The sequence below is a fragment of the Lutjanus erythropterus genome, chromosome 23 (genome assembly GCF_056507025.1).
Source record: "Lutjanus erythropterus isolate fLutEry1 chromosome 23, fLutEry1.hap2, whole genome shotgun sequence".
Taxonomy (NCBI): domain Eukaryota; kingdom Metazoa; phylum Chordata; class Actinopteri; order Lutjaniformes; family Lutjanidae; genus Lutjanus; species Lutjanus erythropterus.
In genome coordinates, this window is record NC_139339.1 from 6152355 (window position 1) to 6174778 (window position 22424).

At 39.2% G+C, this 22424-nt stretch overlaps 1 protein-coding gene across 1 annotated transcript in view; it reads left to right on the forward strand.

The window, feature by feature from the left end:
- LOC146305548 (pyruvate carboxylase, mitochondrial-like) overlaps nt 1–21293 on the forward strand; it is a 399577-nt gene extending 378284 nt beyond the window's left edge. Inside the window, exons 24-27 of the mRNA XM_084711698.1 lie at nt 4791–4864; nt 18823–18963; nt 19318–19419; nt 20993–21293. Coding sequence (XP_084567824.1) covers nt 4791–4864; nt 18823–18963; nt 19318–19419; nt 20993–21142 — 467 coding nt within the window. The 3' untranslated portion in view covers nt 21143–21293. The remainder of the gene's footprint in view (nt 1–4790; nt 4865–18822; nt 18964–19317; nt 19420–20992) is intronic.
- The last annotated feature ends 1131 nt before the right edge of the window (nt 21294–22424 follow it).

Below are 22424 nucleotides of genomic sequence, written 5' to 3' on the forward strand. Positions count from 1 at the left end.
TGTATGTATGTATGCATGTATGCTCATATGTATGTATGTATGTATGTATGCATGTATGCTCATATGTATGTATGTATGTATGCATGGTCATATGTATGACCATATGTATGTATGTATGTGTGTATGTATGTATGGTCATATGAATGTATGCATGGTCATATGTATGTAGGGTCATATGTATGTATGTATGTATGTATGTATGTATGGTCATATGTATGCATGTATGATCATAAGTATGTATGTATGTATGTATGGTCATATGTATGTATGCATGGTCATATGTATGTATGGATGCTCATATGTATGTATGCATGGTCATATGTATGTATATATGCTCATATGTATGTATGCATGGTCATATGTATGTATGTATTCTCATGTGTATGTATGTATGTGTGGTCATATGTATGTATGTATATATGCTCATATGTATGTATGAATGTATGCATGCTCGTATGTATGCATGTATGCTCATATGTATGTATGTATGTATGTATGTATGCATGGTCATATGTATGACCATATGTATGTGTGTATGTGTGTATGTATGTATGGTCATATGACTGTATGCATGGTCATATGTATGTATGTATGTATCTATGGTCATATGTATGCATGTATGATCATAAGTATGTATGTATGTATGCATGGTCATATGTATGTATGGTCATATGTATGTATGTATGTATGTATGTATGCTCTTATGTATGTATGTATGTATGTATGTCTATATGTATGTATGTATGTATGGTCATATGTATGTATGTATGTATGTATGCTCATATGTATGTATGTATGCATGGTCACATGTATGTATGTATGCATGTATGGTCGTATGTATGTATGTATGTATGTATGGTTATATCCCTCTATGGTACACATTATGATGCCAGTGAGGGAAATGTGTTTTTATGTCTCAAAATAGACTAAATAAACATAATCTGAAGAAATTTTATTTTTATTTTTATTTTTATTTTTGGAAGTTTTTGGGGTTCGTTGCCTGTAGGCAACATTGTACCATAATGGTGCATAAGTGAAAAAGAACGTTCCTTTTCCAATTTGAACATTATTTATTTCATAAACATATGCAAAAATATTCAATAACATCAAGAAGTCACAATTCATTTTAAATTTTAAATTAAAAAGAATTATAAAAAGAATTTATATATATATATACATATATATATATATATATATATATGTATGTATGTATGCTCATATATATGTATGTATGTATGTATGTATGCTCATATATATGTATGTATGTATGTATGTATGCTCATATATATGTATGTATATATGCATGTATGCTCATATATATGTATGTATGTATGTATGTATGTATGCTCATATATGTATGTATGTATGTATGTATGTATGCTCATATATATGTATGTATGTATGTATGTATGTATGCTCATATATATGTATGTATGTACGTATGTATGTATGTATGCTCATATATATGTATGTATGTATGTATGTATGTATGCTCATATATATGTATGTATGTATGTATGTATGCTCATATATATGTATGTATGTATGTATGCTCGCTCATATATATGTATGTATGTATGTATGTATGCTCATATGTATGTATGCATGGTCATATGTATGTATGTATTCTCATATGTATGTATGTATGTATGTATGTATGGTCATATGTATGTATGTATGTATGTATGTATGTATGTATGTATGTATGCATGTATGGTCCTATGCATGTATGTATGTATGGTCATATGTATGTATGTGTATGTATGTATGTATGGTCATATGTATGTATGTATGTATGGTCATATGTATGTATGCATGACCATATGTATGTATGTATGCTCATATGTATGTATGCATGGTCATATGTATGTATGTATTCTCATATGTATGTATGTATGTGTGTATGTATGTATGTATGTATGGTCATATGTATGTATGTATATATGCTCATATGTATGTATGCTCATATGTATGTATGTATGTATGTATGCATGGTCACATGTATCTATGTATGCATGGTCATATGTATGTATGTATGTATGCATGGTCATATGTATGACCATATGTATGTATGTATGTGTGTATGTATGTATGGTCATATGAATGTATGCATGGTCATATGTATGTATGTATGTATGCATGGTCATATGTATGACCATATGTATGTATGTATGTGTATGTATGTATGTATGGTCATATGTATGTATGTATGTATGGTCATATGTATGTATGCATGACCATATGTATGTATGTATGCTCATATGTATGTATGCATGGTCATATGTATGTATGTATTCTCATATGTATGTATGTATGTGTGTATGTATGTATGTATGTATGGTCATATGTATGTATGTATATATGCTCATATGTATGTATGCTCATATGTATGTATGTATGTATGTATGCATGGTCACATGTATCTATGTATGCATGGTCATATGTATGTATGTATGTATGCATGGTCATATGTATGACCATATGTATGTATGTATGTGTGTATGTATGTATGGTCATATGAATGTATGCATGGTCATATGTATGTATGTATGGTCATATGTATGTATGTATGTATGTATATATGTATGTATGGTCATATGTATGCATGTATGGTCATAAGTATGTATGTATTCTCATATGTATGTATGTATGTGTGTATGTATGTATGTATGTATGGTCATATGTATGTATGTATATATGCTCATATGTATGTATGGTCATATGTATGTATGTATGTATGTATGTATGCATGGTCACATGTATCTATGTATGCATGGTCGTATGTATGTATGTATGTATGCATGGTCATATGTATGACCATATGTATGTGTGTATGTATGCATGGTCATATGTATGTATGGTAATATGTATGTATGTTTGTATGTATATATGTATGTATGGTAATATGTATGCATGTATGGTCATAAGTATGTATGTATGTATGTATGTATGTATGTATGTATGTATGTATGCATGGTCATATGTATGACCATATGTATGTATGTGTGTATGTATGTATGGTCATATGAATGTATGCATGGTCATATGTATGTATGGTCATATGTATGTATGTATGTATGTATGTATATATGTATGTATGGTCATAAGTATGTATGTATGTATGTATGTATGTATGGTCATATGTATGTATGTATGTATGCTCATATGTATGTATGTATGTATGTATGTTTCTTGGCTAAATGTTGCCTGTAGGCAACATTGTACCATTTAGGAACAACCCATTGAAATAAATGTGTAAAGTATAAAACTTTAAACTACTTAAATCAACAAAGATAACCATTACCATAACCATTTGAAAAACAAAAACTCCACAGTTAAAATCAGTAATTTTACTAGAACGACTGTATAATTCTCTTGAAGCACAGGCAGACACAAGTGGCTACTGGTTTATTTGGTTCCTTCTCCCCAAATCAACCGTGAAAACTAAAAAGTTAGACTAAATTAAATAAAACTAAAAAACATCAGTAAAAATAACATTTCACAAAGTAAAAAGCAAACAAAACTTAATACCTAGTTGGCAGTGTGCTGCTGCAAAAAAGTGATCATCTTCAATATTCAGGCAGAGTTGACATCCACCCATCCGGAGCACAACTCTCCACCCAACTGCTCGCCGGTGCCGTTGTGCAACAGTCCCACCCACGCGAGAACAGCCAAGAATCAAAAGCAACTGAGCCGAAACTTCAAAATAAAAGCAGTGGTACTTTTGCAGAATAAAATTACATTTAAAGGAAAAATCAAGTTAAAGTAATTCTCAAAATGATACTGTTCATAGAAAGAGTAAACTGATGATGGTGCGGGAGGATGGCATGATCAAAAGTGTCCGACACGGCGCTCGAATCTAAACGCACAAGGACAGAGCCATCATACAGACACCTTCACGAGGACCGTCTCTGTGCTGTGGTGAGCTCTAAAACCTGACCGAAAACGTCTAGAAATGTTGTCGTTGTCCATAAAAGTGATTAATTGGATTGAAATAACTTTCTCCAGCACCTTGGATGAAAACAGATAATTAAGCAATTGGTCTGTAATTATTGAGTGACAGAGGATCCAGATTTGTTGGGGTTTTTTTTCAGCAGCAGTTGAATAATTGCATGTTGAAAAAGTTTGGAAAGTTTGCACAGCTGTTAATAACCAATCAAATAAAAGGACCAGCGACGGGGGAAACGACGCAGAAACGCCCGTCAGTCAGATGCTGATTTTACATAAAACACCACTAAAAAAAAAAAAAACGAACAGCAAGAACTGGCGCTCAGAGGAGAAATCAACATAACGGTTAACAGCGTGTTTTCTTAGCAGGTACTTTACATCTGAAGTTCATGCGGGCAGCAGCTGCGTGTAGCAGGAGGCAGGAGAGGACTGTGATGTTGGAAGTTCAGTAGGACGCCTGGTAGACGAGTCAGTGTGTTAAAACCTGACGCTCAGCTGCCTGGATTAACACGAGCTTAACGGTCGCTGTGAGGCGAGAGGAAATGTTTGTGAGCAGCTTTAATTAGTGTACAGTTGTCTCTTCACTACTTCAGCTCAAGACTGAAAACAAATACATCCCTGAACCTGATCTTAATCCTCAGTCCGCTTCTGATTTCAAATAGGCCCTAAAGTAGCATCTTCAAACAGCTGTGTCAAGTTGTGTATGTGTATTTTTATATACTGAGTGTGTATGCAGGTTATAAAGATCATCAACCAAGACTGCCATATTGTAAATTTAGTTTCTTTGTCATCCTCAGTGATTAAAATCCTAATCATTAAACAATATTTCTCTTTTTTTCCAGCTAACTTTGGTCCAGTGGACTGTCTCAGCACCAGGCTGTTCCTGGATGGACCCAAGATTGCTGAGGAGTTTGAGGTACACGACTTCATCCTCTGACCGTTTCACATTTTCAGTCCACTGATTTTTTTTTTTCTTCCCAATCCTGATAACTTTGAACCGAAACCTGGTGCCCTACATAGAAAGACGTGGGCGTCTACCAGACGGGAGGGGTCTGATGAAAAGCTGTTGCGTTATAGGAAGCGCAGGATCGAAAAGTCAGGCTTTTCTTCACTTTTGCAGCAAATATTTGGAGCTTTTCTTTATATGGAGGGGTGTGCATAAGTCATTACACTGTCATAACCATGGATCTTGAATCTTTATGACTGTTATTAAGTGTCTCTGTCAATTATGTCATTTTTAATGCAGTTTATACTGTTTGAGATGTCTCTGCGCTCACAGCTTGACATTAATAAAGTCAATAATGTCCTTGCTATGATCATGTGACATTAACCAAGACATAAATGACTTTCTTATGACCACTTGACATGGTCGTTAAGTTTCATGAATAATTTTCTGATCTTCAGCTAAAGTGGTATCCTTTGGACTTGTCATAAAGATGTCATTAAATGTTACAAGGTCAGTTTAAAGACAGAGTGTAAAGTTCATTATAACATTTAATGATTCAATTGACGTCAAGGAAAAATATTCATGACACACTTATAAATGGTCTCATGATGGCCAGTGTCAAAACCAACCACTTACGACAATGTCATGTTAGTGTCTTCTTAAAACAAGTTGTCATAACAAAGACATCTCAAACAGTGTCAACTTGATATAATTGGTCAAATGACACTTAATGACTGCATCATGTTCATGACTGGTCTGACATGATTATGACAGTGTAATGCACGACCCTTCGAATGAAGTGTAACCACAGGTCCTCTTATTTTATTTTTCATCCACTGAGAGAATCATTGATCATCTATTGTGAGTTTATTCAAGCTAAAAATGAAGCTAAAAAAATATGTAATACTGGCTAAAATAAATAAGAATAACATTTTTGTACAACAGGAGGTCTCTGAGATTCACAGAAATGGTTTGACAACAGGTGCGTTATCATTCAATAATTCACTAATACTATTATAATACATTTAATATTAATAAGCAGTTATTTAGTTACCCATTTAGCTCCTTAATTAATTCAGCTGTAATAACAGATCCACCAAGAACAAATATTATCAGCAGGAAATGATTTTTCCATCACTGCAGATGGCTGAGGTGTGATGCAGTTTGGTGCAGAGTCACACTGAAGTGCTGATAACACAGTAGGGAGGACGGAGATATTAACACTTTATCAAGGGAGCAACAAACAACATTTCTGATCCCTGCGGCCATCAGATTGGCCTCCCCCGCACAGGAATAGCAGATTCATTTTGTCGCATGATGTTTGTGAGCGGGCCAGTGAAAGGCACCGAGGGCCCATATCTCAGACCAAAATATAACTGTTACAGATTTCTAAAGCTTGTTCTGTTCGTTTATTCTCCAACAGGGAGGCAGCTGAACATGCGGTCCAATCAAGGGAATAAAACAAATGAGCTGAATTGCTTTGCATGCAAACAAATTAGCGGGCCACAGGAATGTAACAATCTCTCGGTGAGAGGATATAATAATTGGCTGTCACTTGTGTCTGCAAAGCCACAAAATCTGAAGCTAAAACCGTCCTGGGAAATATTGATGTCTAAGTAGCAAACAATTTCCTGACAACTTCCAAAATGTTGCATAAGCAGAATCAGCAGGCTGGAAATTGGCTTTAACATACGTGAATAAAGAGTCAGCAGAAATGCTTCAACATGTCTGCTGTGCCGATTTGAAAGTTTCTCTCAGAACGGTAGAGACGCCAGGTTTGAAGACGTTTTTTTTTTTTTTTTAATTTTTCATCCAGAGAGAGCAGCAGGAACGTAGAACGTTGCAGGCGAATGACAGCAGCAACCGCTTTTGATGAGCAAAACTCAAACTGGAGTGACTGTTCAAGTCCAGATTGAAGAGTGAATTCCAAAGAGATTGTTGAAACTACTGACAGTAACCTTTGCGACAGATGTCAGAATCCAACGTCGGATCAAAGTTAGATTTTGCTCTGCTACTGAAGGGGATGTTGGAAGAGTCTGTCACTCAATATGTCAACACGTAAAGAAATGTTTCTTGGTAAGATATTTGAAACTTTAAATTGCTTTTTTGCTGAAGAAAAATAGACCTTCTTCTAGCTTTACATTAGCTTATGGATTTTCTTTAAAAATACACATAATTTGGCTGTTTAATACTAGAGTGTGTAAAACAATATGGATAGTCTTACATTGGATTTCAGCTTTATTTCTTCCTGATATAATGTGCCGTTAGAGTAGTAATTTTCGTACAGGAAATACGTTTTTTAACCTGGTACATTTAGGACATATCTGTGAGCAGATGGCAGCAGGATGAAGCAGTCAAACAGGAGGCGAGACAGTGAGACGGGTCAGAGAAATGACGGCTGTGACATTTTTTTTTTTTTTAATGCACCACTCTGTTGAGACCTTCTGTAGTATTTTTGCCTGTGTGTTCTTGGTAAACAGGTGGTAGTGTGCATGGCTCTGTGCTGCGGGAGACGAGAGACGCAGTAATATGATGTGGAAAGACCTGATGTGAAAATAAAAATGACAACATTATGCAGCTTAAGTAAAAGGTAATGGTGCTGACACTGTGTATTGTAACTGAATTGGACTTTATTCACCCGGATGAATTGATGTTCCTTGACTTTTTTTTTTTTACTGCCCTTGGTGTTAGCTGAGGATAAAATGGTGTTAGTTTACAGGAAAATGGGCCGTCTCTGTTGTAAAGGTTTCAGCCACAGTATTTGAAGGCCAGCGGGCCGCCGGGCCGAAGCATAAGGGATTATTTTAAAAGACGCTTTTTGAACTAAACTGTGTTACACAAGTAGCAAACCCTTCTGAGGAATAACTGTGTATAGGTTGGCGAAGTTATAGCTGTGAACGTAGCAGTGAAGTGTGTGTTCAGTTTGGGCTGGTTGTCAGTGAATAAATGCTACAACACCTCAAGTTCCCATGTCCTGCCGAGGGTTGTTCTGATACCAGAACCAGTACAGGACAACGCCTAAAATGAGGCATTGCCGAGTGCGTGAGTGTATTAACTGATCTAATAACTAGCCAGAAGCCCTCTAACCACGCTGAGCAAGCTAGCTGGTTGGTTAGCTACCTACAGTATTCATCACAGCTGTGGTGGTGATGGAAGCGGTTATTTAGGTTACCTGAATAGGGCGGCATGCACTATGAGCGCCATTCTTTTGCTTGTTGTTGCACATTAGTTCCTTTGTAATGGAGCAATTACGATAAATGAAGTAATGCTCATGCAACTTTACAGTTTGAGCTAGCTAGCTGCTGGGTGCTAGTCATAGTTGCACAATGCAGCGTTGCAAATGAATTCCTGCATTTTGATCATTTCTGTTTCAGAAGTAATTATATTGTTACCTTCAGGGCAGGTTAAATTTACATGCAGCAACAGCACCAACGCATGTACGGGTGACGTGGATCACAGAGCAGAACTGTCGAGGCTAACAGCTACATGAAAGCAGCGTTTATAGGCATCCGGCCTACTACTCTCGTCATGTAGTTGAACGTTTGTCTCCACTGTCCCTCAATATTACAACGACCTGTGGTAGTAACTACATTAGTCGCACTACATGCCAGCGCCAAGTTGAACAGATCAACCTATAAAATCACCATTCCCTGCGGCTGATTCATCAATAACGTGGTATTTTGAAATTGTGCTTGTAGCAGCAGCCCAAGTTCATCTACAGCACATACTGGAATTTATCTGCGGATCAAAGCATTCAAACAGAAAGCAGGGAGAATTTCAGAATCTAAATCCTTCTGTTCGGTTTCAGCACTCCCTAAACGTAGCACGTTCTCTGCGGGAAACCTGCATAACTCTAAAGGCAATAGATTCTCCTGAAATTGATTTTTCACCTTTTGAAAGTCTTATGTTCATCGAATTCGTAGAACATGAAGAACCTGAAACAGTTTTTCTTTCTAAGGACGATAAAATCCCCCTCAGTGTTCATGTTGAAGTGATGCGTGTGGACAGCACTGCTGGTGTTTCAGTTACATAAAGGACATTTCTCCTGACCACAGGGGCATTTTTGGACGAAAAAAAATCAAAAACAAGAGCTTTTCAAAACCCCTTTCACAAATAGAACTACTTTATTATTTTCCCGTGTGTTTAAAAATCCTCTTTTTTGAAAGACATTTACATTTTGTTAAGTTCCTATATTGAAAGAAAATTAGGCTGCAGCAGGGACAGGCGAGTCATCACTATTATCCTTGCTTCAATATTTTGTTTTCATAGCTTAAATTGAAATGCGTCTTTTAAAGAGTACTTTTTTTGTGCATTGCTGAAATTAAAATTTGCATGACAACATGAAAGGGAATCTATTTTCCCGTCAGCCACCTGGTACCTTTCACCATTTTCACAAGGCTCCCTGTCTCCACTCATCGTGCATCATTCAGACTCCTCTCTCCAACATTACTTCTAATTATAATCCCAGTAAAACCCCAACACACGTTTCATTATAAATCATCTTTTCCTTCCACATCCCTCGCCTTTCAATACTTTCTCTCGTAAACAACACACACACACACACAGATTTAACTGACAGTGATTCAGAGAGGCCAAAGGCAACCATGTTTAATTACTGCTTCATTTCACAGTAATGGTTCCAGGCTGGTGTTAATTGATTTTTATATATTACGAGGGACATGGGGAGCACTACTACTCTGCCGTTGTATTATTATTAAAGAATCAGGGGCCACATTGATTGTTCTGATCTGGTATTGACCCTTAAGAGGGGCAGACCACCTACCATCCTTTTTTTCGTCTATTACCCCAGGGTGTGTATTATCTGATTGTTAGGAATCTGGCAGGAGACCCACAGCTGGACCACCAACCACTGAAGAGTGCGTAATTTTGTAGGCCAACCCTGGAAGTTCGACTTTCTGGTTCTCTCGGCGTTCATTTTTCATGTGGATGTCAAGTCAGTTAGCTACAGCTGTAGAGCAGCATAAATCGATTTAATACCCATTTTCTAACTTGGCAGTATTGACTTTCCTTGCAAAAAAATATATATTTTTAACTGTACCTTCTTTAAATGAAAAACGCTGTATTTAACTTGTCTTCGAGAGGAAAAAAGCAAACCGAGTCACTGAAAGCGAAGTGTAAAACTTGTCATTCAAACGGTCCCCAAATGCAAAACAGTTTTTGTTGCTGCGCTCACTGTTCACCTTCCCTTGCTGCTGTTTATCTAATCTCCAATCCGTCACAACCGTTGTCATTTCGTGAACTTTAAGACACTCTCATTTGTGCTCAACATCAGTCATCGCCACGGAAACAACACCCCCGCCAACCACCCACCCCCCACCACTGTTGTCATGACGATGGGTACTCCCTCCAGATCAGGTCTGATTAGCGGTACCAGGCGAGAGATGGAATGAAAACATGTCAAAAAAAAAAAAGTGACCCGTCACCTGCAGCGTGAGGTTTCTGCTGGTTGTTTTCTGTCTTCAAATTTAACAGAATTCCTCGAGGGCCATAAGAAGCTCCTGTAGCAGGAGCGATTGATCTTTGTTGTCATTTCTAATCCAATTCATGTGTACAACTCCATTATGTGGCAGGTACATTTATCTTACTGTGGTTTGTGTAATTTAAGTATAAACACCATTTGCATTCAGTCACAGTAACAAGTAATCACAGCATTTCAGTTCTCAGATCTTTATGAGATAAATATGTGATTTTTTCCTTTAAATTTCATTTGTTCGATGAAGGTCTCAGAATGAAATGTTTTATACTCCATGTATAGACAGTGTGCAGAAATGTTGCCATCTTCAAACTAATTATTTATCCAAATCGCAGAAGCTCTAATGTTTTTGATGCAGGAACAATATGCGACAAACCAGCATTATAATCAAGTACTGTAGTAGAAGCTTACAAATATTGTTCTCCAGATGTAAGAAACGGCTGCCATTATATGCTGATATTGTCCCTGGTTCAGCTTTTCTACTTGATTATTGATAATTAAATACATAATAAGAAGTGAAACACATAAACCGAAATTAATTCTTTATATTAATAAGTCTAGTGGATCTTTTCATCTAATTTCTTTTTTACTATCCATTAAGTGTAATTGCACTTTTTGAATGGTTTTTGTACAGTTGCACTTACAGACTCTCTCCACCTCAATACACTTGCAATCTGAGTGTAAATCACTTGCCAAAAAATATCTAGTATATATCTATACTAATTGTAATAATATTTTTTTTGTGAATTCTTTTGGCCATGATAATTGTGTCATGAAAATCTCATACTGTGTTAAGGACAAGAGGTTGGAGTTTGCTTGTTTTTCCAAAAATCAATCTTTTGATTTTTTTTTTTTTTTTTAACTGGCAGGGAGTCTTAGTGAGTGCTAACGCAATAGAAATTCAGATTAATGTGCTAGCAGAAATTTGCATTTTAACAAATTTTACTTCACGTGTTTAATATGAAACAACATGTGTGCCGACAGAGGCATGTATTTCCCCAGTTCTGTCGACTCAGTCTGTTACTTCACAGTGACCAGCTACGGCAACCTCAAAGGGTCAAACCTCACAGCCTCTAGAAGTGTATGATTTAACTTTTTCCACTGACTAAAATTTGCAATAAATCGTGATATTGACTCTGCACCCAAGTATTGTGGTAGCGTTAAATTGAGTGTATATTCCCAACCCGTAAGACCCTAACAAATGTCACATTATCATGATTTAAATTTTTTTTTCAGTGAAAATGAAAACTGATGCACAAATGATCGTTGCAGATTGTATCACAGTATCAGCCAAAATAATGACCATATTCTGCAGCCCTAGTTTCTTCCCACAATAAAAACACCATTGGATGCTAATTGCATCAGTGTCCTCAGGTCTCACATTTCCTTCATCTGTACTTTATAGCTGCAGTTATCTCTTGTTAAATATTAATCTGGCAATCAAGCACCTTTCAAAGATGCGCTGAAAATGTTAAGACACGAGATAGACATCGCTGGGGAAAACTGAGACGCCTCAATTCATGACAAGTTGACTTTCAGGTGATATGAGGCATGCACATGTAGAATCCGTGACGGCTTGTTTTAAATATGTTAGAGGCAGGTTGACTGTAGGCCAAGAAAATGACAGCTGCTGCTGTAACCTTTTCAGATATGAATCAGACAATACAACTGTTGCCAAATGTCTGAGACAGGTAGTGTGGGTAGTGCAGACTGTCAGCCTCCGTCAGCACGTTTATTTTTGCGTCACTGATTGCTTTGTAGATTTACAGTCGGCAGCGTTAAGGCAGAGAAGAGCCCTGGAGAAGGTAAATGGCACCGTTCTACCAAAGTCAAGATAGTGTCACAAATTCCATCATGCATACAACTCTGCACAGAAAGCTCTGGTGCAGCTTTTCATGTTGAATGCATGTGTTTAGAATTAGTATTACTTTTATAATCCGCCGCTGTGAAGACACTAGGCCTGAGCAATATAGCTGAAGTCTACATGGATCATTATCGATCATGTGGGACATGAATAACAACATGCTGTGTACTCCAAAGGGTGTAAGCAGTTGAAGTGACAAAATAAGTTAACTGTATGAGCAGTAGGGACAACATTCCTGCACAGATCACACACTCAGACTGTTCTGATACTTGTCCGTCCATCCATTTTGTCTCGGTGGCAGCAGACTTAGCAGACACTATCCTCCCCAGCAACGATTTCCAGCTCCTCCACTCAGCCGGCTCCTTTCAACATGATGGATCAGTGTTTCTACTCCGAATTCTGTACGGATGTCCAAGGCCCCCTGCCTCTGATGGTTGTCAGACTAAAAGATGAAAAAAAAAAAAAATGCTATACCGGTGAGCTGACCTGTCCTTTTTCTGGCACTCTTGTGAGACTTTTTCTTTGTTCAGTGTGCCAGTCGTGCAGCTAAACAACACACCCGTTAAATGACTGGCTGTTTGTCTGTCACTTGTGGCACCTAAGAATATAATAGTGTTAATGAGCTGGGGTGTGTTCATTATGTTCTTTCACAGTGGTTTGCATTTAATGCATTTAAGTGACACTACATTTCAACTAATGTGTTACTGCTGTTGACAACGTGTCACCAGTACCTGTAGAAACCCATTGTTGAACGTAAAATATAATGTGGCTTTACAGGGTTTTGCACAGCATATTAATACCACAAATACACAAAGTCAGTAATTCTATAATAAAAATAAATAAACCTTCCGAAAATGAGGCAGAGGAAAAGCCTTTTAGCTTGCAATTGAGAGTCTTTGTTGGCATTTGTGGTAACTGCACAGTGACAACAGGAAAAGACTGCAACCATCCATTACTGGTGACTCCTTCAGTACCTAAGCAACCACACTACTACCTGCGTATTTGGAAAGTGGTTGTTTATGAGCTCCTGGCAGCTCGTGTGTGAGGCACACAGCGGAAAGCTCGATCAAAACAGATTTAAGCACCAAATCTTTCTGAGCGCCGAGCTAGACCTAAAGCCCCGAGTTGTTGATGTTGTGGGAAGTAGATATAAAGGCTTTCGCGGCAATCATTTGGTATTGTTTAGCACTTCATTTCGAGACTCTTGTAAATCCAGCACAAGAGCGTTATCAGGCAAAGAGTGAACAGTGAGCTTGGAAGATTCCTCTTTGTGTAGAGGATGTGGTGGGAGGACGTAAGCACTACAGTTTTTTTTCTTTTCTTTTTTTGTAGTATCTTGCATATTTTCTTAATGTGCTGTGAAGATTGAGACTTGTGCATCATTGTTGCATCTTTCAGTCAATTTCTGACAGACTTGAAGTTGCTTTTGAATGGCAAAATTACCACTTTACAAAACAGCATCTGAAGACATTCACAAATATACACCTACACATGGGTGACAGCTCTGTCCATCGCAGTCCTTCACCCACACTTGCATACAGCACAAACAAGAGAGAAAAAAAAAACCCACTGACTTATGTGGCATGTGCTGATGACTCAGTACTAATTTGACGGAAATATAAACACAGATTTTCACAAACATGGACCCAGTCATACACACCACGTCACCGCTAATGCGCACAGACACCAACACATGGTGCTCTGTTCACCGCAGTAATCTCATTACTCTGCCACAGGCCAGAAGTCATTAATAAAGTCAAAATCAAAGACATGATGCAGGGCTTAATGTGAAACTTGTTTCAGTCAGAGATACTATAGCAGCAAATGGATAAGCAGTTGAATCTGACAGAAAAAGCTCTATCCTTGTGGGCGTTACCTTAATAAATGCAAGCAGCATGTGAGGGCCGTATAGCCGAGATCACAGCAGATACATCACGGAGATATATGGAACATATATAATGCACAACAGACACTGACACATGTATGGTAATGAGAAACTGAACCAGGAGGAGGCTGGCTGGGTGGGGTTGGCTTTGATGGATTTTACTGACTTTGAATCTAGCAGCGACTACAGCAGGTACAAGTTTCTCAGAGTTGAGGCTGATTCCAGAAGTGAATCAGCAACTTTATGCTTTCATTTAAGTCTTTTAAATTATGTTGAGGCTTAAAGTTATGCCTGATTAGAGGAGTGGCTGCTCTGAGTGGAAGGTGAATTTTGTCACAGGTGGCTTGAAGCTAGATAACCGCTTCATTCAGCCACCTCAGCTCCACTAACGCACCACCTCTTTGTCCATTTTTGGACTCAGCCAAGACAGGTGTTGCCAACACCGTGAGCATCAAAACAGGCTCACTGAAGGTGAGCTGTAGAGATCAGGTTACCTTGTGAGGCAGCTGGATTTGAAAGATCCTGAGAGGCTTCAGGTTGTTCTTTTGTGGCCACGCCAAAAGTGGTGCAGCCAATCAGCATGCTTGGAGGGACTACTGGCAGCTACAGGCGTGGTTTCAGGTGTGATGACAGCGAGAAGTGTTCACTGAGGCCTGATCCGTTTGGTTGAAGTTAGTCTGTGTTGGACCAGATAGACACATGGTTCATCCAATCATCAGCCGAGGTGGCAATCACAAAAATCTAGCCAAGAGTCCCAACCCACTGTAAAACAACAAGTTTTAGACATTGTCAACAAAATACTAACCCACAATTGAACACATGGCAATTCAGAAAGGGTGACCAACAGCAAAAGTGCAACTAATATGTAGTACATACTGTGTAAAATTAGTAGGGAATTGGGGCACAGTGTTAGTCTCTAAATTAGGTTGCAGAATCCAGCTGTAGAGCATAGAGAATTTATTTTAATCTTTGCATTATGTCCTTATATCCTGGTACATATTTGCTGTTTATCTCAATGACTGCTTGAATACTTTGGACACAGAGCTTAATGAGCTTTTATATTTTACCTGTACCTGGATTTTAAATGAAAGCAGCTAACTGAAGCCAGCTAGTGGAAGTGGGAGATCTGGTACAGCTACTAACATTGTGTAGCAGGTAGGAGGATGCAGCTACTGTGTGAATTTGCCAGATTAATTTATACAAGTGAAAGTCTTAATGCATGTGTGATGTTTTAGGTATCAACACAGCGCACTGAAGTTGTCTTTTCAGCTCTGCATAAAACTGGCGTACACACACACGGCTACATCTTTAAACAAAATCATCTTCAAAAGATTCATAAATCTGGTGCGGCTCTTCAAAGAGACGCATGCTGTATTTTTCATGGGAACAGTTGTGAGGAGATGTAGTGTTGAAGCCACACAGTTGGAAAAGGGAAGGCAATTTTGTCTTTTGCTAAGAGCTGCCAAGAGCCCAACAAAACAGCACACAAGCTGGAGAGAAGTTCAGTGTAAAAGGAGGGTGGAGAGGGAAACAGAAAGATGAAGATGAAGTGCCAGAGAGAGAGAGAAAGCAAAAAGCATGCAAAGCAAGGATTTGTTAGCAGATACAGAGTGAGGAAAACAGATGAAGAGTCGGAGCAGCCAGAGAAAGAGGGAGGCAAAATGAAGTTGAGATCAATACATACCTGCAGCGGCATGTATTTTCGTCTTTGCACTGAGAGTTAGTTTAGAATATCAATGGAGACTTAGCAGCCGAGGTGGCAGTGTGAGAAACAAAAAGGGTGGAGGGGGTAAGAGGCGGAGAGACAGAAAAGAGCCAAAGACAGATAAAAGCAAAACCGAAGAGAGGCGGATGAGGAAAATTAATAACGGCGTGAGAGACAGAGTGGCCCCAGAAATAGGTAGCAAAATAACAGTACGAAATGGAAAGCCGTGACACATGGGAGGACTGACAAAGAGAGAGAGATTGAAAGGCAGGCAGAGGAAGTTGGACAAATCGAAAGACGGAAAAAATGAGTTTCCGACTGGTGAGATGAGAGATTTGAGGAGAGGCGTGAGATAAATGAAGAAGTACAGTGGCTGGCGTCGAGGGAAAGCGTTGCAAGACAGAACGCAGCAGTGACCAGAATTGATATGAGAGGGAGAGAGGCTGTCTGCTGTTGATACAGAGACACAGAGAGTAATGTCTTTGTCTTAAAACAACACTTTTACAGGTGGCAGGTAAAGTCACAGAGTTTACAGTTCTACTAAAGGCTGCGAAAAATGGTTTTATACCCTCCCGTCTGCCGCCTTATCTCTCCTTCACTCTGCCTGTCTGTCTCTTTATCTCTCAGATTGTCATTCTGTCTATAGCACTTCTCGCTCTGTTTGATGTCAGAATTGATGTCTGCTGAAAAGCATGTCTGATGTAAACACACAGATAGAGATACAGCATAGATCCCTATCATGTTTGTGTTGTTGTTTTCCTACTGGTGCCTACACACACAGTGCAGTCATGCGTTTATCACTAGTGAACTCAACTGCGTGTTATCGTTCCCCTCAAAATCCATTTTTCATTTCAAAATAAATGTCAAAGGGACCATTAAGCTTAACTTTGCAGGCCCTCAGGTCATGTCTTAAAAGCTATTAGGGTGCTTTCACCCCTAACCTGTTTTTGTGTGGTTCAAAGCTCTCATCAAAACTCTCTACCTGAATGAATCCACCCGAAAAGGAGGGTCCCGACCCGCTTCCATGTTTTTGGCATGTTGGCTAAACAGACCAAACACAAGCATTAGTGAGAGTAAATGTCATGTCACCATGTGGGTGTGGGGATTTTTCCCCGGCAGATCAGAAAGTTAAAAGTAGTTAATAAGTACTTGTGTTGTCTCGCTGTACCCTGAGTTGTGTTTTTGTTAGCTTCTAATCTAAAGAGGACGCTGGTTCTCCTACATCGAGGCCGTTTCTACAGTAGACCAGAGTACACAAACTTAACACAGGGACTAGACAGGGCCCTTTGTGGTTTTCGTGAGTTTAGTGTCCACCATAGTTTCGCCTACATGCCTGAAAAGGAGGGTGAGGCGAGCAGTTTTGCAATCTGCAATCTGCAAACGGGTCCTTTAATTTGATGATGGCTAAATTCCATTTAGCTGCTTCGGTTTTAGGATTGTGGTGTTGCATGTGTTGGCTTCTGCTGCATTCTTGTCGCTTTCAGGCTGTATTCACGGCAAATCAGGTGTTGCTGCAATTAGCACAGGGTTGTGGAACAGTGTATGCGCTGAAACAGTCAGAAAATAACATTTAGTTTCTCTGATTCACTGGCTTTCTGGCTAACGCTGCTCCCCCCCTTCATTCACTCTATAGCTCACTGGACCACCACTGCTCGCTCTCTCTCTCTCTCTCTCAAACAAATGGACACAAAACACAGGAAGCATTTTGGTATCTTTATTTTGCAGCATAGACTCCGAGCCAAGACTTGTCAAAGCTGGGTACACAAAATAAACCAAGCGAGGACGCAACACTGTTTGGTCCATCAACTCCGCCTGAATAGGACTTGGTTTTGAAAGATATTTCAGGCTGACTGTGGAGCAGTCTGATCACTGGCTTATGTTATTGGCCACCGCAGCCTGACATTGGGTTGTGTCTCTCCACTTGATTTTGTTTCAGCTTTTCACCGCAGGACCACTGCGTATTGTTTTGTATTTTCAGCATCCCCTGCGGTCCCCTCCGAAGCAGCCTAGACTCACTTCTCCCATTCAAATGAATTGGAGGACCGGTGCTTTTTTGCCACAACTGATTTGGTGCCTGAAAACGAAACACATGCAGATGCCTCACATCAGCCACATACTGTCATTCAATTCAGTTATTATAAACCCAAATGTACAGTAGGTGTTATGGTGTTATATTGTCAATTTACCTTATGTCAATCCTCATATGCCCAACTCTTTAAACGTACAGCTGTCGCAGCGTTCGCCAGTCGCTGACATGGGAATCTTTCTGATTTCTACAATCCATCCCATATGACCATCAGCATTACTGACAGAGCTTACCAGTACACTGACTAATGCTATTAGTAACACCTGTGTTTTCCTACTCTGCTGAGTCTAAATGTCTGCTGTGGGAAAAAGCCTAACGAGGAGCTCCACATCTCATACATTTCAAACCTTACAGTCCCATGAGATACATTTGATTTGCAGTTAAACACAAACGGGCAGCTGATAAGAGCAGACACTCGCTAATTAAATGAGGTGCGATTCAAAAAATATTGGGCATTAGCGTAAAATACAAAATTCTCACAGACGTAAGATGCGGCGTTATTGGTTTTATTTATTACACAGTTTAATTGTGCTGAGGCTAAATGAGTCAACTCATGTATGCGTGCACGTTTCTCTGCCCTACACCACATGCATGCTGGGAAATTCTCCAGTCCAGCCTGAGGGTACAAAGAAATAAGGAAGAGAAGGAAACATTGTGGTTGTTTCACTCCACTAACTTCACTTTTTTAATTTCACCGAGCTCTGCAGTCTCTTTTTATTACTTTAGCTGGACTTGTGAGCCAGGCACCCATGTATTAATTTCAATTTTCTAACATAATCTAATTTCTGTCCCGTCCTCCTTCACACTCTCCCTCCGCTTCCATTTTCTCTCTTCGGTCCTCCCTGCGTGTTACAATAATCCTCCTCTCTTCTCTCTGGCTCTGTTTCATCTCAGGTGGAGCTGGAGAGAGGGAAGACCCTCCACATCAAGGCGCTGGCACTGGGTGACCTGAACAAGGCCGGCCAGAGAGAGGTCTTCTTTGAGCTGAACGGACAGCTGAGATCTGTGCTGGTTAAAGACACCGTCGCTATGAAGGTACACAGAAGGGACGGAGGGGTGGTATGGGCTGGAAGAAAGATAGAGAAAGGATGGTGTGAGGAAAGGAAACATGTCTGCAGGTAAAGGATAAATACATGGATAACAAGAGAGAGGTTATTGAAAAACTGATATAGGATTTTGTGATTTGTCAACCACGGGTGATTTTTATTCATAGAAACAAATGGTTGTGAGGGATAGAGGAAAGCTTCAATGGGTGGCTGAATGACTTTATGGATGAATCGTTGGCTGGATGAATGGATAAATGGTGGCAGACGTGAGCGCAGGACTTGGATGGATGATCAACTGGACAGATGGATGTGTGAAATCTTGAAATTTTGTTCGTCCACACAGGAAATGAAGTTCCACCCCAAGGCTCAGAAGTCCATCAAGGGTCAGGTGGGAGCACCCATGCCTGGAAAAGTCCTGGAGGTCAAAGTGGAAGTCGGCTCCAAGGTCAGTTTACTGTTTTAGCAGATCAGATTTTTAGTATAAACCCTTGTGGCATCGAGCCCTGCAGCTACTTTTGCTTCTGTGTAATCTTGTTAATTTATTCTTTGATCAGAGTTCCTCATTTAAATCATCATTCTGCCATTTTCAAGCTTTAATACACCTACATGAGACAAGCTTGGCTTCTTTTGTTAGATGCATTAAGTTTTTTTTTTCTTCCTTTTTATTAATATTTCTGAAAGTAAAGTATTAAGAAAAGACTAATTTCTGCATTCGTACCAAAACCCAGGTACCATATCAACACTAGATTAGACTCTCCACTTGAGATTTCTGCCTCTGCACTAATACAGTAGAGGTGTGGGACTTGGTATTGTGTCCAAAACATTCAAAATATCAAAGAAATGTCTGAGTTTTTCTGATGAATTGTCTGATCAAAGAATAAGTAAAGAAGAGTTAGACATTCAGTCAACTTCCAGCGCTTGACAGCTTTTAATACTCTGTACCATGAACCATTTTAGTCGGTAGTTCTTGGGTGTTTTTCACCCTGCACCCAGTGTTTTCTTGTCTAAGTGACTAATCGGAGTAACAATTTTTAAAATTGGACCAGTTTTGAATGAAATCACTGCAGCTGGCAGAAGGGAAACTGAGCCGCAGCATAACCCCTCAGGGGAACTACGCACTGTCAAAGTAAGAGCACCAAAAGTGCTTGTTTTGCCACCGACAGGGTCAGATTGTTGAACACCAAAAAACACCAAAAGTCACAGACATGCAACGAACTAACCCGTCGGTAAACGTTAAAAATTACTGTATATCTCTATGGAGTCTGGTCACTTTGAACCATGTGATATAACATGTAGTTCTGGTTTTACAAAATGGATCTTAGTCTTTGAAAAAGTTCTCGCTCTGTAGCAAAACTTCTATAATGTTGTGAGACACTTAGAACGACAATCTGATCCTGTCGGTGTCAAAAACAAGCACTTTTAGTGAACTTGCGTTTCAGCTCAGTTTTGCTTCGGCTGGCTGCAGCGTTCTCCCTCAATACTGCACCCATTTCAAAAATTGTACCTGTTAGTCTGTTCAGACATCAAATAGGGTCCAGGTTGAAAAATACAAAAGTATTTTAAGAACCAGTGTGCAAGACTTAAAGGGATTTATATTATTTTAACACGTATGTTGTCTTTAGAATGATCCATTTATATCTATATACTGCCATGTTTCTGCTAAATGTCACTAAAACCTACACACTGGTCATCAGAGCACCGTGGTTCTGTTTGTGGTGCTCACAGCAATGAAAAATTACATTTTTAAAAAGTGCAACACCTGAACAAATAAGACCTTAACTGCCGATGTGTAGCAGCCATGTTTGTGATTGAACTGAAATGTTCCTTTAAATTGAAACTTCCCAGTTAAGGTGTTGATATAACTCTAACATGCCCTTGCTTGTATTTGTTGTTTCTAAAGTCTATAAAAAAAAAGGTGTATTTTTCTTGTTAACCTTCATCTACAACACTTGTCTGTACTGTACTCACGTTGACTCATGTCTTTAATGCTCTGTTAACTGTCTTTATGGTCCTGACAGGTGGAGAAGGGTCAGCCGCTGTGTGTCCTCTCTGCCATGAAGATGGAGACCGTGGTCAACTCCCCGATGGCCGGGACCGTTAAGGCTGTCCATGTCACGACCGATGCCTCCCTGGAGGGAGACGACCTGATACTGGAAATCGAGGAGTAGAGTGAGAGGGCAGAGGGAGGCGGGGGGGGAGTAGTGAGTAGTAGTTGTAGTAGTATGTCAGAGTTAGACAATCTGATTCTGGGAATGGTGAGGTGGAGAACCAGAGGGGAGGAAAAACAGGCATCATTTTCTTAAAGATAACTCTCTCTGCTGCGGCTCCCATTGTGTACATATTCTGTTCAGTTACACATATCCAGACGCTTGATGGATGTACAGAGTAGATGATGATGATCCTAATAATATATTCGATTAGAATTCCTTATTGAATTGTACTGAACTGAAATTTTCCCAAGAGTTCCCTCAGTGTGGTGATTTGATTACAAAAATAGATCTCAGTGCATCTCTTAATGTCCTGTCAATTAGTGGAAAATAACATCTTAGAATAACATTATGTATTTGAATTAACCTTCCCCAAGTCCCGCCCCTTTTTGCTCTGCAGTCCAATAACAGTTAAGCAAGCTTGCTACCTCGCAGAACCTCGGTCAGCTTTCTCCTTTCCTGATAACTGCACTCAGATATGCTATATGCTAGGCATGTCCATGTTAAAAAATTTTGAAGGTGGTTAAAAGATGTTGCTGGGGTCAAAATAAATTGTATATTGTCGCATCTTAAGTTGGCTAATGGTAGCAAAACGCCTAATACAAACATAGATGAGCCTAGAACATAGAATATTTATGTACACTTATCAGGAAAGGAGAAAACTGACCGAGGTTCTGCCGGTTACCAAGTTTGCTCAAGTGTCATTGGTGCACAAAGCACCAGTGGGCGGGACTTAGGGAAAGCCAACTGTGATACATTCCATTGCTTAATAAATACGAGTCTTAAATGTGATGTATTACAAACTTAACTGACCATTTGTAAAACCATCAAGATCTACTTGCAATTAATCGCCACAATTTCCATTCCTGTGCTGTTGATGTTGCTAATATTCAAACTGAGTAGGTGAAACTTAATATTGATGACTACTAGATGGTTATCTTTGTAATCAGCAGGGTTCAGACATAGAAAGATAGACCTCGAGGATGCATTACCAAATCTTTTATAGTCATATGGGAACAATATTTTCATCTTTTGACATGCTCGCCTTTGCAAGACATTATCAATCTGACATTTAGTCACAGTGCGCTCTCAGAATGTGTAATCACTGGTGGCTTTTTCTTTTTGTAGGTAAAAAAATTTCAAATTCCTCTTTAGGAAAACACAAGTAGGTACACAGGGGCTGAAGTGAATACATCACAATGTTTTCACAGCAAGAGAAGCACAAAAAAAAAGCAAGTGGCAC